Source organism: Sylvia atricapilla, chromosome 2 (assembly GCF_009819655.1).
Source record: "Sylvia atricapilla isolate bSylAtr1 chromosome 2, bSylAtr1.pri, whole genome shotgun sequence".
Lineage (NCBI taxonomy): Eukaryota > Metazoa > Chordata > Aves > Passeriformes > Sylviidae > Sylvia > Sylvia atricapilla.
The window spans coordinates 99,622,181-99,639,228 of NC_089141.1; the positions used below are offsets into that span (position 1 = coordinate 99,622,181).

Sequence of the window (17,048 nt, forward strand, 5' to 3'; positions counted from 1 at the left end):
GAATTACTGTCGTTCAGCTTCGAACTTCACACAGCTCACTGGTAAAAACAGATCCTGACGGAAGGACTAATGCAAGAGCAGGAGGACAAGTTTTGGTGGGCACTGCCTTTTTTGTGGCTATACCTGTAGAAAACTTCTGTTACAATTTCAAAGTACATGTTCCTGGCGGTGTACCAGGAACATTTAATTTGAAATTGTAACAAAATTCAAATTTTGTAAACCTGGATGTGGTTGTATACTTACTGTGCCTGCCTTTGCCTAGCTGCAGCCAACCTACTTCTAAGACTCGTCTTGGACAGCTCTGGGAAGGTTTTTGCAGTTGTTCATGGAATGAGAAGTTGCTCAAAGGGGCAGCTTCAGTGCCTCAAGTCCACTCACACCCATAGGCTCCAGTGTCACGCCAAGATCTGCTGCAGGTTTTGATAGCAGCAGACACCAGTTCACTATTTGGAAAATGAATCTACACTATGAGGTTAGGAAGCTCATAATGTTTCTCTTTTTCTTGGCTGAAGGATCACTGCCTTCTTGCTTAATACAAAATGGAAGACTTTCACATAGGCATAGCATCTGTTCTGTCGAATTCTTGCTTTTTAAGTATTTTAAAGCCTTTTATTTTTCCCTGAGGTGGCAGAACTGACAACGTTTGGAAAAGCGTAAAGTGTTGATGGATTCATTAATGTTTAGTCATCTGACTGTCTTTTTTAAAATATCTTCTTTTCTTAATTGAAAATACTCAGCTATTTTGTTTTTCTCCTTCCAAGAAACTGCTAATGAAATATGTCATCTGGTTATTGCAGTGCAGAGGCTGAGGATTTCAATGTCCCTTGGGCTGGCCATCCCAGTTGTCACTGTCCCCTTCTTTTTCAGCCTGCCCATTCTTGATTGTCAGAAAACCTTCTGAAAATGTGAATTTTCCCCAGGGCTATACCAGAGTAAAATTAGGCGGTCACCGAATTGGCTGCTATAATTTTTATTTTGCAGTTGACAGAAGCAAGTCCAAAAGAAGTTTAATTTCTTTTCTTTTTAAGAAGTGTTTAACACTGGTGGTGGCATCTGCTGCACCAGCTGCCCCAATCCTTGCCGTCCTTGTGTGAGTCATTCTCCACAGCATCTTCAGCAGGCAGAGAGGGCATCCATCCACTGCTGCCCCTCCTGCTGCCACAGGATTGCTGGGACAGGCAGAGCCTGGTGGTTGCACTGGCTGCAGGGACTCAGCTTTTCCCTCCTCTCCTTCAGAGGCTTTTACTGGGAGCATCAATGCTGAGGGCACCTCCCAGCCCACTCTGCACACAGAGAGGTCTGGTTTAGCTGAATTTAGACCACAGGCTCCAGAAACCCTGACAACAAATTAGGCTAAATCAGCTTTATGACATTATAAACCCATACAAGCACTGTCAAAACACTCAATGCCCGGGGACAACAAATTGAGTTTAAAGCCAATTGGTACTGGTTGTAACAGTAGACCAGACCAGCAGCCATGTGGCTGCATCTTGCCCCAGTCCCTTGAAGGAGTAACTGCAACCTCTTCCTTCTGAAGCAGGGCTGAGGAAAACCAGAGCAGGCTCCAATTATCCTAACATCCCTCTCAGCAGAGGGGCAGAGGGACTCCAGGACAGCCTCCCCAGCTTTACAGGGCCAGAATGGGCAGGCTCCCTGGCACTGCCGGTTGCCACCAACATCCCCAGGGCCTGTGACACAGGCTGGAGCCACTCCCATAGAAACAAGCAGAGCAGACTGGGCTCACCCACCCCACCTCCTGGCTTTTTCATAGTTTAAACTGCAGGGGCATAGGGAATAAATATTCTTAACAGCATCTTCCCAGGAAGGCTTAAGGCAGCTTGCCTACCCTGCTGCCATTTCATTCAACCCCAGGCTTCAAGGCTGTGCCATGGGAAGAGGAGCCACACGCCGGCACCTTTCCTGCTGCTGAACTCTCTTGGGCAAATGATACTATGTAGGGACCATTCGCCTCCCACCACCCTCGTGTGTGAAGCACAAGTCCTACACCCCATCAGCATGGGGGAGAAGCAGCCATAGAACAAAGTACTTAATTACACCAAGATTGAGCACTTTAACCTCCTCCTCCTCCTTGCCTCTAAGCAGCAATTACAAGTTTTGTATATTGGGCCATTAATTTTCTACAGGGCTACATTTTAACTGCTTCTGAAACTTCTGTATGAGAAGGATGCGGAGCTGCACTCATGATATATGGAGCTTCCATTTCTGGTGGCTGTTAATGGAGACATTAATACCTCTAGTGAAGTTGAAGGGAAAGTCATTAAGCTGTAATAGTAGGAAGAAGACATTTTACAATGATGAGTATACGCAAGAGGGAAAGAGAGACGAGAGGGAAAGAGAAGCCCTGCCTTCAGGGGCACCCCTTGTTGGCTCCAGTCTCCATGTGACTTGGACTTTGGGTGTGGGGTCTTGTTAGGGGGTGAATGAGAGGGTACAATTGCAGGATCCTGTTACCTTTCCCTCTCCTCTCTTCCCCCTGTCCAGCAGGGGCTTTTTGCAGGAATCCAGAAACTAAACATCTCAGATGAAGGCCATGGGACAGAGAAGTCTTAAGGGGCAGGAGTGCTCAGATGTACCCACTTTCCTACACAGGACAGCCTTTGCCCTATGCTGCCCAAAGCAACAGCTCCAGGAGCAGGGGAGACTTCCACACGTGTTGTTAGCTGTTAGCAAAATAACTTAATCCCAAAGGAGAATGAGCAGCATCTCAAACAGGGAACTTACCTGGACTGGGCAGTTTCTAGGTTGGGAGAGCACCAAGCAGTCAGGTAAGGCACAGACAACTGGATGTCCAGGGAAAGATGGTGAACAGGGAGAGGAAAGAAGGCAATGGAAACAGACAAGATCCAAGCCTGTTAGCATTGCACCTTTATTGAAGTTAGCAAGCAGTCAGACAGAGAATGAAAGGGAGAAGCAAAATCACAGCCTTTGGCCATGAGCCACTGACAGAGAAAAGAAAGATGCCAGCTTCAAAGACATGGCTCAGGCCACTCAGTGAGAGTGAGGAGAAAGGCAGACACTTGAGCCTAGGGAGGGCAATGCTTTCTTGGGATGAAGGCAGCCAAAGAGTGAGGGCTGGGGGGACCATACATGAAACCACACATGCAGAGCACATAAGGTAGTGCAACCTCCTGCTCCTGCTCTGACAGCAGGAAGCAGGGAAAAGGGGCAGCAAAATGATCCCAGCAGAAATGCAAAGCGAAGCAGAAGAGCAAAGGTAGCTTTTTTTTTGCCTTTCCCATGCCTGAGTTAACTTGTGTGACCTACACTCCCCTACCACCCACACGCCTATCTGCTATAAAATTGATATGCCACTATGTCTTACGATCAGTGCTCACTTTTTTCATCAGTTCTACCCATTTTCTGCTCAGGTCTCCCAGAGCACTACGATAATTACACCACCTTGCACATGCCTGCAGAGGTTTGGCCCGTAGGGGCTCAAGGATCAGCTTCACACACTTGCACATGAAAGGTTTCAGGGGAAATCAATTGGCACAGAGGTGGCCACTAAACATGGAAGGGAGTGAATCAGAGAAGTCTGTCCACCTTCACTTGCACAGAGGCAGCTTGGGACTGTGATCTGACAACAGTAAATGACTTGTTAACAGTTCTCATGAAGAACATTAGACAATGAAAACAGCATAAAACAACATTGCATAATATCCTGGTGCCAGATGTTTTGGTTTCTTTTTGTGCTGAAGTTTATAAAAACATGTTGAAGGGCTCAGTCAAGGACCTTGTTTTCCTCTGGGATCTGTTCCTGCCTTCCCAAAGGCAGACAGCCTGACACAGTGACATTAATAATGTTAATTTGTGCAATTTGATTTTTTCATTCACCTTTCACTTTTTTTCCCAGTGCTTCCTCCTACTATTTAAAGTTCCATTTCTCTTAGACTATACTACATACCCTTAATGCTGAAGTTTTCAATATAGAGTACTCTGGGACAGTCCTACACACACAAAGCAAATCCTCTAATTTTAGTGTGGAAAACATATTTTCCACAGTTGTTAAAATCATGGCATTGCAATCCTGTTAGGAAAATCTGTTCTGTTGTTGAACCATCTGAAACATTTCTTCATGTTTGAGTAGAAATATTACTAATCACTAAAATATTTAGTACTGCTTCGTGCCCATATACCCCAAGCTCTCTTAGAATAATATCATAATATCCCAGTACTGAAATTATTAAGATTCTTCCAAACTAAGATATGAAATTTAAAATAACAAACAGCAGAGTACAATCTAATAAAATGTTTGGAAGGAAGGACTTTTTTCCAAGTGAAATATAATTTCTTCACTGTTTGGAAGTGTGTTTCCAGTGAAACACTGGTAACAGACACTGCATCCCTGCATCACCCTGTGTGTCCCCCCACCCCCCCCCCCCTTGCTCCTGGGATTACTAATGTTCCTTAGGCCACAGCTGTTTCAAAACGGTCACATTTTTTGCATTGTTTCAATGTCATCCTTCCCACCACATCCTCATCAACAGAGTTCCCATCTTTCTTTGCTTAGGAACAAAGATAGGCAATGATTTGTCCTAGACTGGCATCTCTTGGATGACATCTCATCCAGTGACCAAGGACAGGCCACTGGACACAAAACAAGGAGATCCTTTGTGGGGCTTAGGTACCCAAAGCAAGCCCCTAGAAGTACCAATAAGCATGGGAAAGCTATTGATTTTTGAAGTTTCTGATACACACAAGTAATTTTTCACTTATTGAGGAAAAAAACCCCAAACTCAACCTAACTGCATTCAAAGTTATAAAGGTAACAGGTGCAATTTTTCTTTTTTTTTTTAAAAGAAATGTTTCAAAATAAGTACTTTGAAAGCTTGTTCCCCAGAGCAAAACCAGCATAAGAGAGCATGTACCTACCCTTCAAAGACCCTCCACAGCTCAGCCATGATGGCACAAAGCCACCACTCAAAGCCCAATGATGCATGTGCCACACTCACCTAGAACCACCTGCATTTGTGTACACGGGGGTCAGAGTGGGGATAAAAAACACCAAGAGAACATTTAAGTGCTCGCTCTCTGCTTTTTGCCACAGCATTCTGTGCAACAACAAAGATCTAAGAAAGCACAAATATTCTCTGTGGATAGAATTTTGGCTAGATATCCTGAACAACTGGACTTTAAAAGCCAGACCTCTTGTGTGGTAGAACCTGGCCAACGTTGCTTGGTTACTGTAATGTGCACCCCAACATTTGTTTCACAATGCCAACTAGGTTTTCCAATGAAGTATTCAAGTAAGAAGAGGGTTGTTCTACCTTACTTGCAACGAAGAGCACTTCAGGTGGAGAATTAGCTCATGCTAAAGTTGAAATGGGTATTGAGACTCCCATGATAGAAACTGGTTAATAAAATCAGTAAAGTCAAGAAGTCTCTGTAAAGCAGATGTTGGTACCTGGTCAGATCACTCATACCCTTAACTCCTGTGAACTAAACTGAGAAAGAGTCTGTACAACTATGTAAAGAAATTAAGTTACATCAAGTCAAACCCATGCCTGTATTCACAGGTTTTGGCTCCTCAACTACTCTGGCTTTAAAAAAAACACCATACCAAGAGTGAGTTGTTAGCAGCAAAGAAACAATTCAAGGACAAGAGAGTGCATGTCCCAAAAACTGGGTTGGGAATTACAAGGATTCATCCCTTGTTTTCAGATAAAATCATATCAAGATAGAACACTTCACATCCCTTCACCTGATGTGGTTCAAAATGTTTATTCTTAACTTTCCCCTTAAAAATTCCAGCTTAACACAAATAGTCAAAGACACAAGTAATCTGTGAATCTGAAACACTTTATCTTGATATATCCACCTGGTTTTCTCCTTCCTAACTTTCCATTACTTCATTCCTCATGTATTTTCCTTCCTATGTTTATTTCAAGCAAAGCCTATCACTCATCCCAGCCTTGCCTTTCTGTTTTCTTTCAAAACATTTAAACTTTCCCCAACTTGGTAATTTCCTGTAGCTGAACACCACCCATGCAATTACAATTAATTTATTACAGTGAATGCAAAGATGTATGACAGTAATATGCTCCCTTTTGCTGAGCTGGCCTCTTGAAAACAAACAAACAGCTGATAGTAGTCAGGTAAAAAAAAAAAACAAAAAAACACCACAAACCAAAAAAATCTCCCCAAACTAAAACCAACCAACCAACAAAGCCTGTCCCCTGTCACATTACCCATTGAACCTAATAAGCAATTATGCTCAATATAATAAAATTACCTATGTACTACCTCAGCCCTAAAATACAAGCATAAACCAAGGACAGACTAAAACTGAGCATTTATTAATTTCTCCCTCCACTATTTTGCTCATGTAAGCATGGGGAGTTAAAAAGAAAAGCACTTCGTAGATCACACCTTGAGTAACACTGTGCAGGTGAGAGGCATCTGTTCATAACAGAGTAGCATGTACATGCCCAGGCAAGGGCTGAAATCAGTAGCAATAGCTGGTACATCAGAGATAAAGCAAACAAAAGCTGCAGAGTCCTTCCCTTACTTTTCATAACATTCAGGAGTAGGAAGAAGCACATGGGAAGATCCTTCCCTCAAAAAAGTCTTCAATAAGGGGAAACCTTTTCAGCAGCACTAGTCTGGAGAGATGGAAGCTGAGGAAGAGTTCAGACCTGTTTGAAAACCTCACTTCAAAACCTAGATGGCATTAGCCAATTGCTTGGGGAAACAGAGTGCCTCCATAACTACGGAAGAAAACTAAATATAAGAAAGGGGAAAATGTAGTAAAATCGTGACCTCTTGCATCTGAACACCAGACTTTCTAAGGTGTACCATTCATTACATTTTTTCCCCACTGCCTTGACAATTGCCTCTGTGTCCACCTGGAAGAGTCGATGAGTCTTTTTCTTTCCAGTTCTGGACCTCAGAGCTGGGACAGTCAGCACAGGGTAACAGCAATTGTCATGGTGGTTTTGTGGCATATTCGTTTTCTTCCAGCTGTCACAACTAGAAAGGAACCATTGGCAGAGGGGGTTTCTGCCAGCTTCAAGCTGTACATCTGTTCACGCTTGTCTGTTCAGACAACATGGGATGCAATCTCCCCTTCCCCTTGTGCTGGCATCTGTTTGCTTGTGCTGTTTGTCCCGCAAGGCCTTTGATTTCGGATGCTGAAAAGTGAATCTCTGTGGATGAAAATGCCTTCATGTATTTTAAAAAGAAAAGAAGTAGAGATGTGCAACCGTCACTATCAGCACTAAACAGTTCCCCTGCAGACAATGAAAGCTAAAATAAAACTAGCAGTGGTCCATAAAACTATGAGGAGAAGCAGCTTGTGCAGGACTCCTCAGTGTGTACAGCAGGACTGGGACTTTCTGGAGCTGATGGAAGCTAATTCTGATTCAAATGGGACAAATTACAGCTAATCAAAATTATCTGCCAGGACAGGGATGGATGATTATGTAAGCAAGGAATTTAAAAGCCTGCTGGATCACTTTAATGGCATATTTTAAGTACACATAAGACTCCCGTCATCTACCACCGCCACAATAATGAGGCTTTATTTAGAACAAGCCATCAGAGAACAAAGTAGCAAAATACTTTGCTATTTAATAACCCCCCAACCCTATCTCTGCACTTTTCACACTAAAAAACACCAAAAAGATATATAAAATATTATCTATAGGTACAGTTGCGGACTCACAACACAGTGAGTTTACAACAAACTGTTCAGATTTTACCAAGTCTCAAAATGGCTCTGCATGACCTTTGAAACAACAAGAACACTGACAGTTGGGGAACACAATCCCAGGATTATGGGCTAGTAAGCTTTACAGAGCGAAAGATGATAATCAGGGTTTGAAAAAAATGCAGCAATCATTTCACCACTAAAATGGACATGAAATCAGCTTCTGCCTCCCTGCATCACTCTTAGGCAGTTCCAAATGAGCACTTTTTGCTCACTCCCACGGTTTTACATGTAATAAAGATAGAGAGGAAGAATATATGACCTTTGAAATTGATCTCAAGTAGGTTTCTCTTTCTTTTTTCCTCTTCAAGCCAAGCCAGTGTAATTCTACATAGACTCAACTCAGCAGAAAGAGCGACAAAAAGACGAAGATGCTCATTACTTAGAAGAGGTTCACACCTCTTCATTAATTTTACTCTATTATGTAACTAGCTGGGCAATCAAAGAAAAAATACTGCTATCATCCCCTTTTAAAACGTGTTTCTCTCCATGATCCTGCATTAAAAAAGACAACATTCTACAGCTGACAAAAGAAGACTGGGGCTCACTGCTGAATGAGATGGGGGACCTCATTACATAGAACATGGAAAAGGCTGAAGTACTGAATAGCAGCTTTGTCTCAGTGTACCCATATTTCAATTTTCTGAATTTTGACTCCAATTAAAGGAAAGATAAGCACAAAGAAAAATTTACCTAATCAGGTTAGAAGTTCAAGATTTTAGTCATCCCCACCTAGGGCACCATTTTTCCCCTAGAGAAGTACTTGAGATACTCAAACTTAGAATTTTTTTTTTATCATGTTCAGGGCTTATGTAATGACATCCACAGACCCACACAAAACTGTAAGAGCTACAGAGAAGGTTAATATCACTTTTTTTGCAAATTATATCCCTGACTGCAGAGGAAGAAGAGCTGTACAAATATAGTGAGAATCAGACAAACATCTTTGCGCCTGTGTCTACCACCTGAAATAAAAAATGGTGTGTCTTTATCCAAAGCAACAAAAAAGGGGAAGATGCTCCACCCTTCATGCCAACATTTGTAACATGATATTGCTGTCTTTCACTGTCATTCCTACATATGTGTGAAAAAGTCCTACAATATGTATACTGCCACAGTCTACCCTCCAGTCTTCTTCAATTCCACTGTTGCATAGGTGTTCTGCAAAAATAATCTTTGGGGCTTCTAGTCCTCCGAGGCAGCAATATTTTAATTTCCAACAGTCCCACTATGCACTGAGGAGTTATGGCACTGTCTTCCAAGATGACCAGAAGTTACAGAATCAGAGAAACAGATTAACCCATGTTGATAGAAAAGCAGCTTTGAGAAACAAAAAGACTAAATCATATTGTCTTGTATATCAAACAAACACCAAAAAAGATACTAAGTATGTTCTGAGAGAGATCAGATGCAAAATGCTTCCGGACTACCAGCACTGCCAACTTCCAATTTTCATCACCTGCCAGTGATGGCTGTGAGATTGCCATTAACCCAATCCAAGTTCCATCTCGGGCACTGGCTGATGGCTGATAACAGTCACTGGAACAAGGGACTTCTGTACCACAGAACTAAGAAAGCTTGAAGCGTACAAAGTTCAAACTTACTGCCATTAACTGCTTTGATTTAAAATACTTCGTGTGTTTATCTGAACAGAGGACAAACAGTTTTTATCAGTGTCTTCCCCTCAGTGGTTATATGTGAATTCTGTAAACTGTATGTTGCAAAATGAGATCTACAAAACTAAGGAGTTGAATAACTAGGTAAGTTCATATTCTGAAAGCATAGAACAACCCAAGTTCAAACATTAATTGCTTCAGATGAACAAGGTTGGAATGATCTTACCCTTTTCATTAAAACCTCCATGTATCAGATGGTCCAATGAACTGTCTAGAAATGCCAAATGCCAGATCAGACAGCCACCCTTGCCTACGCAGAGAACGCTCACACATCCACACGGCATCAAACAGAATGGACAATTACAACAATTAACAAACTAATTTATTTTTCTTGCTAGATAAGAACATCCCACTGAAAATAAACAATAAAAAACATATTCTGCTGTAAGACTCTGAATGCTTGAATCTCACACTACAACACATGGAGAAATTCTGGTACAGCAACATCACAGTTATCTTTGTGCACATGGGTGCACAGAAAGCCTTGAACAAATATTTATACCCATAATAGTGCCATGTACAAAAATGCTATACCATAAAGCCCGAACAGAAAATTTAAACATCTTTCTTTTTCTTATGCCAAGGGCAATGTGAAAAATGAAAATTGTTTTCAGTCAATTACTTTCACTTAAATTGTGAGATCTTTTTATGCTGAAGAACCCAAATTCAGCATAATAAAGCTTAGAAGTATACAATTTTACATATGTATAAACAATGTACTGAACATGTGGGGCATGATGTTTTTCCTTAATATATAATTTTTGGTGTAACCATTTGAAAGTTAAGTCAGTATTTTTCTAACACTGAGAGAAAATATTCTGCTTCTTCAATCAATGCTCTGACCTTTTCTTACTATAAAGAGCATGGCTGTATTATTCATCTAAGCATACATGCACCACAAAAGATATGCAAAACCAAATCGATACAGATAAACTTTAGTGTCAAATGTCTAATGATGTAATAACAAAAACAATTCTCAGGGTCCAAATGACTTTCTGAATTGAAATTGCATTGCAGTCACTTAAAATAACAAAATAATTTGACTTGTGAGTCATAAAATGCACTTTTTTCTAGCAGTACCTCTGCTGAAATCTGATGAGTATCAGTCTATGGGTAAAGAAAGTAATTTTCAGAAAAGGAATTTGTAAAAAATACATTTATACTATATGCTTTCATATAAAAAGGCATTAAGAAATATAATAAATCCTACCATTTTAGAACTACACCTTCCCTAACAAACTGTTTTTATCACTTGACTATTACATACAGTACATTCAGTTTCCTAAACAGAAAGTATATTTTCTCGCCCCGGATGTATTTTACAGCTGGCAGTGACAACAAACTGCTTTATTATCACCACTCATTCTTGCAGCTTATACAAACAGCACCAATTTTACCCAAAAAAGGTTTATCAGTTACATAGTAGCACTTCCTCACAGGAAATATAAACCCAAAACATTGGAACCAAATGTGTCTTTCCAAATATGTATCAGAATATATGGCTCAGAGTTAAGGGATGAATAACCAGGAGTATTGCATAGTACAGGGATCTTGCCTGTATGAATAAAGACACCTTTTGATTGTTTGTCACCTTCTGACTCCAAGAACAAATTAAACAGGTGCTAATGAAAGTAATACACAACTAAATTTACTGGTAAAAAAAAACAACAAGAAATTGTGTACAGTTCTCTCTGGCACAGTGCAAAGTAGACATTAAAAAACTGAAAAGATATGTACAGCGTGTATGTATATTTTTATATAGTATGTATTTCCCTGACACATACACGTGTACATATAAAAAGCATGAACACAAACATCCATGCCAAACTTAGCAAAAAGATGGAATGTTTAATATGTGGATGGATTGTTCCAGTGAAATCAGTCTGTCCCAGAAATGGCTGTTTATACAGCCAGTATGACCTTCCATGAAACAGAAATATTTACTGCCTGCCTAAACTGACAATATACATTTGTCCTCATAACTTCCCAAAGGACTGATAATCACACTTTATAAAAGCTTATATTTGTATTAGGCCCTCTCTTCCATAACTCTTCCTCTCTTCTGAAAGACCAGAATATTCACTACAGAGATGAGATCTTCTAAGATTTTCTTGCAATATAAAAGTTTACAGCCACCCCTGTAAAAATTATAAACACCTGATGCTAGTTTAATTTATTATTTCCCTTTGGGATTCAGCTGTTTTGGTTCTGGATATGAACACATTGGCTGAAGCCTGTAACACAGAACACACTTTTCAGGATTCTGAGAGCGTTGTTACCAGACCTGCCCACACCCAGTATGATCAACTGTCCTTCCTTCCCTGCCAACTTTCTGTGAAATAGTTTGCAAAAATACTAGAATGTAATACAAATCCCTCCCTGCCTTTATCCTGAATGTCACTTTCACATTTCAAGAGCACTTTCAAAAAATGAAGATTTATATCAGCAAAATAGTTTCAAATCAAGGCAATGGCTGTGAACCTGAGAGCTTGGTGTGATCCCAACACACTGGCTAGAACTTTCCTTGTTTAAGTCGTTCAATGTGGTAGCACAACTTTAGGGCAGGCCCCAGCTTCAGTCCCATATATTTCATAATCATATCACTCCTGAGTAAGAGTAGTGCCTTCCCATCAATTTCCTGCAGAAGGAAGAGAATAAACACAACAGACAACTACTTTAACAAGCTGCATGGTAAAACTGTAAAGTACATTATAGTTGTTTATACTGTAGTAAAAATATATCTACTATATATAAAACAGTAACTGCAATTTTGAATTTACAGATGACCCACTGAAATTTAATTTGTTTTACTATTTTTTAATGTGTGATTAAGTATTTGAGATGTAAAAGAAAGAAAACGACAGTAAATAAAATAAACTGACCCAACAGCCCTCAGAATTAGGGTTTCCAACCAGGAAAAAAAATGAATGGGTCAAGGGAAAAAATAAAAAGAAGCTGCAGAGGAAGGTCTGTGCAGTTAGAGATTAAATGATCCAAGCACTGAGGCCTTGCACTGAACCTTGAAAACAGTCGTGGGAGGATTTTGGCATCTGTGTGCAAACAGCCACACAGAGGAAGGGGCTAGAGACCATCTAAATATGGGAAATCAGACAGATCTATTTCCACGTTGAATCAAAGAGAATGTCAGGATTAAGACCAAGGAGAACTTAGGCAGATTTCAACTGTCTGACTGAGAAGCTGCTGAAATGACAGCCCTAAGCTCTCAGTATCATTGCATACCATAGACAGGCAATTAGTTCCATAAAGCAGCATAAAGAGAAACACTCTTACTTTTTTAAACATAAACATGACAAAACAAGTGACATTTACTGTTGTTGTACAACTAAGAATAAAATACAAGACAGGAATCTCCATTGGAAGTTATTTTGATTTTTCCTTCCAATTTACTTAGAGATTAAACTGTTAGGAGGAGCTGGAGAAGAGCATGGGTAAAATACTACTAAAGGGAAAGCTGATCTCTTTTTGGAGGGCGACATATGCAATAAAATAAGAAAGCAGCTCTTTACTAAGCAACCTACCATAGAACGGCACAGCATGAAGGAATAGAGGAGATCAAACCTACCACAAACTGATACAGTTTCTGTCTCTAAAGATAACATCTAGTCAGAGCTATGAAACCCTACACATTGTTTTCCCAAACAGATTACTTAGATATTTCAGCTGATTCTCTGGATGTTAGTATCAATGACCAAGTGTCTAGCCAATGATGCATAACATCATCTCTGCTCCAGGACATTAAGTCTCCAAAACAGGGGGACTGAATGCCTCACACTGTACATGAGAATGCCATCTTCTCCAGAGGCACCAGGGATCAAGGGGCACCAGGAATGTTGGCCATTAGAACTTGGGCACTTCCAGGTCGGCATTATTTCATATTTACTGGAAGGAGGTGGCTATTTATGTTAGTCCAGCAAGACTGAAAGACAGAAGAAATATACTGCAGGAGCGGTTTCAGGCTGGAAAGTAATTTTCAGCCTCTCTAATATATGAGGAGAGTCTACTCCACCTCCAAGTGCAAACAGACTGATAGACATGAAAGTTGTATTTTAAGAGATTAACATGACACAATCTACTAGAACAGAATGGATATGCATCATACATGTCTCCTGAAGAGTTCTGCATGTGGAGCCAGTGCCCGTGGATCAGCTTCTTTCACAAAACGCACCACTTCCTCTATTGACCAAGTGGAAGGATCCTTATTCAACATTCTTGAAGGCTCCCTTTTCAGTGAATTCAAATCTGGTCCAGTTGTGGAACTTGCAGCTTTTAATACAAATATATTATGAAAGGAAGAATATAGAGGAATAACATATTTCATTTCTTAAGACCCTTTAATAATAAATACGGCATTTAATAAATGTACTGTATTTATTATGCATTGTTTGCAACATATTAAAATTAAAGGATGCTTTATTTTCTTTCTAATAATACTGAATTGTTCCTTTTGTCTTTAAATTACTTCTATTACTGCAAATACTTACAGCAGTACAAACATTAGCACTGTGACATACCTAAAGGGATTAGTTTTACTTGTACTTGGCTCCTGGTCCCAAGATGCTGTTAACTGGAAATGAGGCAAAGGCAAGTGAAGCTGTGCAGACAGAGGGAGAGACAGTAGGAAACCCTATCCTTGTATTTCAGCAACACGGCAATATTTGATAAGATGTTCAGGAAGTGAGCTGCATATAGCTATTCCTGTCTGCTCTGGCTTGCTGCAGGGTCCATCACAGCAGCAAGAAGAGGCTGCAGCAGGAAAGACCCTCCCTGAATTGTGCTATACTGTTAGTACTAACAGGCTTAAGTTCTGTATTTGCAGTTACATTAGCAAGCCTGACATGCTTGGCAACAGCACATTTCACTCCATATGCAAGCTTTCCAATGGCAAAGAACTTCTTTATTCATAACTTTTTGTGTTAATAAAAGCAGACACATATTCTGGAAGGTTCTGTCTAACAGCATACCTTCAATCCGTCTCTGTATCCGATTCCTACTGACTTCATAGTAACCACTGCTCCCCGCGGAGCTCAGGGACAGCCTGCGCAGCACTGGGGCTGAATTGGAGGTAGCAGTTGCTGGCTGATGGGAATTTCTGTAATATGCAGCATTTCCTGAAGTGCGGTACTCCGTGGAATTTCGACAGGTTGGGTTTGATGGATTTACAGAATTAAGTGCAGAATCCATAGAATCTTCAGAAAATCGGTGTTCTTTGGAAGTGCTGTTTTCCTCTACAGGCAGTGTTTCTGCTACACAAAAAGCAAGCATCAATATGTTCAAAGTGATGGCCATTACACCTATGTTACTTAAGGCATTGCTACATTCTCTTGAAGGTACTGACAGACTGTAATCCTGTTAACAAATCTCCTGTGAGGCAATCACTGAGACTGAATGTTTATCCCTTTTACTCAACCAGTCATTGGGCTCTTACTGTATTTTCAAACATTATTTTTGTAGCAAAATATTTAATATGTAAAGTTTGAGACATTCTTCCATTAATCATTTCAATTGTACTTATTGAATGCTATGAGCAGGGAAATGACAGAATTTTTTTTTTTAATAAAAAAATTGAGTCAGCTGTAAATATTGATACATCAAATATTTTTAGTCAAGAATTTTCACTGTTTTTGAAACATATCATTAAAAAGCAAACCATTAATATTATGCAGCATTGATTTTGCAAGACATTTTTAATACAAACAAAAACTTATGTTAACCAACAATTGTTTATTAAGTTCTAAACAGCTGAGGGAGTTACTGACTTCATAAAGAAAACAAGTGGACAATTATTATCTGTGGACCCCAACAGGTTCAGACAGAGGTGCCATTACTAAAAGGGAAGAGGTTACAAGCAAAGCCATAAAAGGCTGGGAATGCCTGGTATGGCACATTACTGTAATATGTTTTGACCACCCTGCTTTACCTACACACAGTTCTTTGCATAGGGCAAGGTTTCAGGGTCTCTAACTGCAGACTCTGGAACGCTAAAGATACAGGTAAATTACTGAACCCATGGAGTAAGAAGGAGAAAAGAAAAGAAAAGAAAAGAAAAAAGTGAGGTAGGGAGAATAACAATATTCTAGTTCTTATGTCTTTTCAGCAAATTTATACTCTACAAACTACAAACATCAATTCAGAAGAACTGTGACCTTTCAAAGTCTGTCACTTATTCTAAGCCACGTGAGTGGAGTTCAGCATGTCCCTTTCCCTGGGCCATGAGACAGGAGCCAGGTTTGCTCGATTACTGAAAATTCCACTCCTGTTCAGCCCAGTTCAGGTCTGTTCAAGAGCAGCATGCTATGTCAGGAAAAAAAACAACAACCCAAATCAACAAGAACACCACTCCATTCTCTAGCAATCACAGATACTCCCCTCCGTTTGCATGAGGCCAATATCTAGCACGAGAAAGAAGTTGGAACCATGATGTACAAATCTGTATGAAACAAATGCTGCTTTGGCAGGAGAGTTAAGAGCTGGAAAAATATAGCTAACAGGTTCACAGAAGTGTAAGCCCCACATTACCATCTTGAAAATAACTCTACTGAAGTTATAAAACATATGCTAGTGAGGCAGCATATTCTTTGGAATAAGAACTAGTATGTTCTGCAAAACAAGATCCTATTGAAATAAGCTTTTTACTATCCTTCTTATATGAAAACTTTCAAGAATTTCTTGGGCAAATGCCTAATTAAAACCAAAGGAAGAGTATTTTCCTAAAAACCCAGGAAGCTTCTCAAGCATGCTTTCAACTTGCTTCCTAAGGTATCAGGTTCTCTTTCTGAATCCTGTTTAAAGTGTAGTACAGTGAAGAACCGTTCTGTGTCTTTTGACCTTCAAAAGCATAACCCTGAAAGGGAATTAAAGGCTCTCAGAGAGCCAGCTCCCTACTTAGTGAATTCAGTAAGGCAAGACCATAGAAACACAGGATGGAACCATAGAATCATTTTGGCTGTAAAAAGCCACAGCAACCATTGTTAACCCAGTACCACTGTGTACATCACTGAGCCACATCTACATGTCTTTTAAATACCCCCAGGGCTGGTGACTCAACCCTGAGCAGCCTGTTCCAATGCTTCACAAGCCCTTAGTGAAGAAGTTTTTCCTAATACCCATTTTTAACAGAATTCTCCATGTGTAACTTGAGGCCATTTCCTCTTGTCCTACTGCTTGGGAGAAGCGTTGGTTGGAAGAAGATATGAATTCTCACCTCCCAATAACCTCCTTTCACTTAACTGTAGAGCACAATAATGTAAAAAGAGGTGAGCACTTCCACCAGCTCCCTCAGTACTCCTGGGTAGATTCTATATGGTCCCAGAGACTTGTGCATGTGTTAAGTGCAGACCATTTTCCCTTGGACTATGGAGCCTTCAACCTGCTTCCCATCCTGACCTCCCAGTTCAGGAGGATGGGTACATGGAGAACAACTGATCTGAGTACTAAAGACAGAGGAAAAAGAGGAATGAAGTACTTCAGCCTTCCTCAAACTTCTTTTTTTTCCCCTCCACACCCAGTAAAGGCTTGAGGATTCTCCTTAGCCCTCCCCTGACTGCTGAGAAAAATGAGACAAAAATTTTCTTGTCTTTTATGGCAGTAGCCAGATTAAATTCTATTTGGGATTTAACCTCTTC

General features: G+C 40.3%; 1 protein-coding gene across 1 annotated transcript in view; it reads right to left on the reverse strand.

Moving 5' to 3' along the window:
* Positions 1–9,705: 9,705 nt before the first annotated feature.
* SCML2 (Scm polycomb group protein like 2) overlaps positions 9,706–17,048 on the reverse strand; it is a 71,765-nt gene continuing 64,422 nt past the window's right edge. Inside the window, exons 13-15 of the mRNA XM_066313929.1 lie at positions 14,388–14,669; positions 13,526–13,689; positions 9,706–12,043 (exon numbers count right to left, since the gene is read on the reverse strand). Coding sequence (XP_066170026.1) covers positions 11,918–12,043; positions 13,526–13,689; positions 14,388–14,669 — 572 coding nt within the window. The 3' untranslated portion in view covers positions 9,706–11,917. The remainder of the gene's footprint in view (positions 12,044–13,525; positions 13,690–14,387; positions 14,670–17,048) is intronic.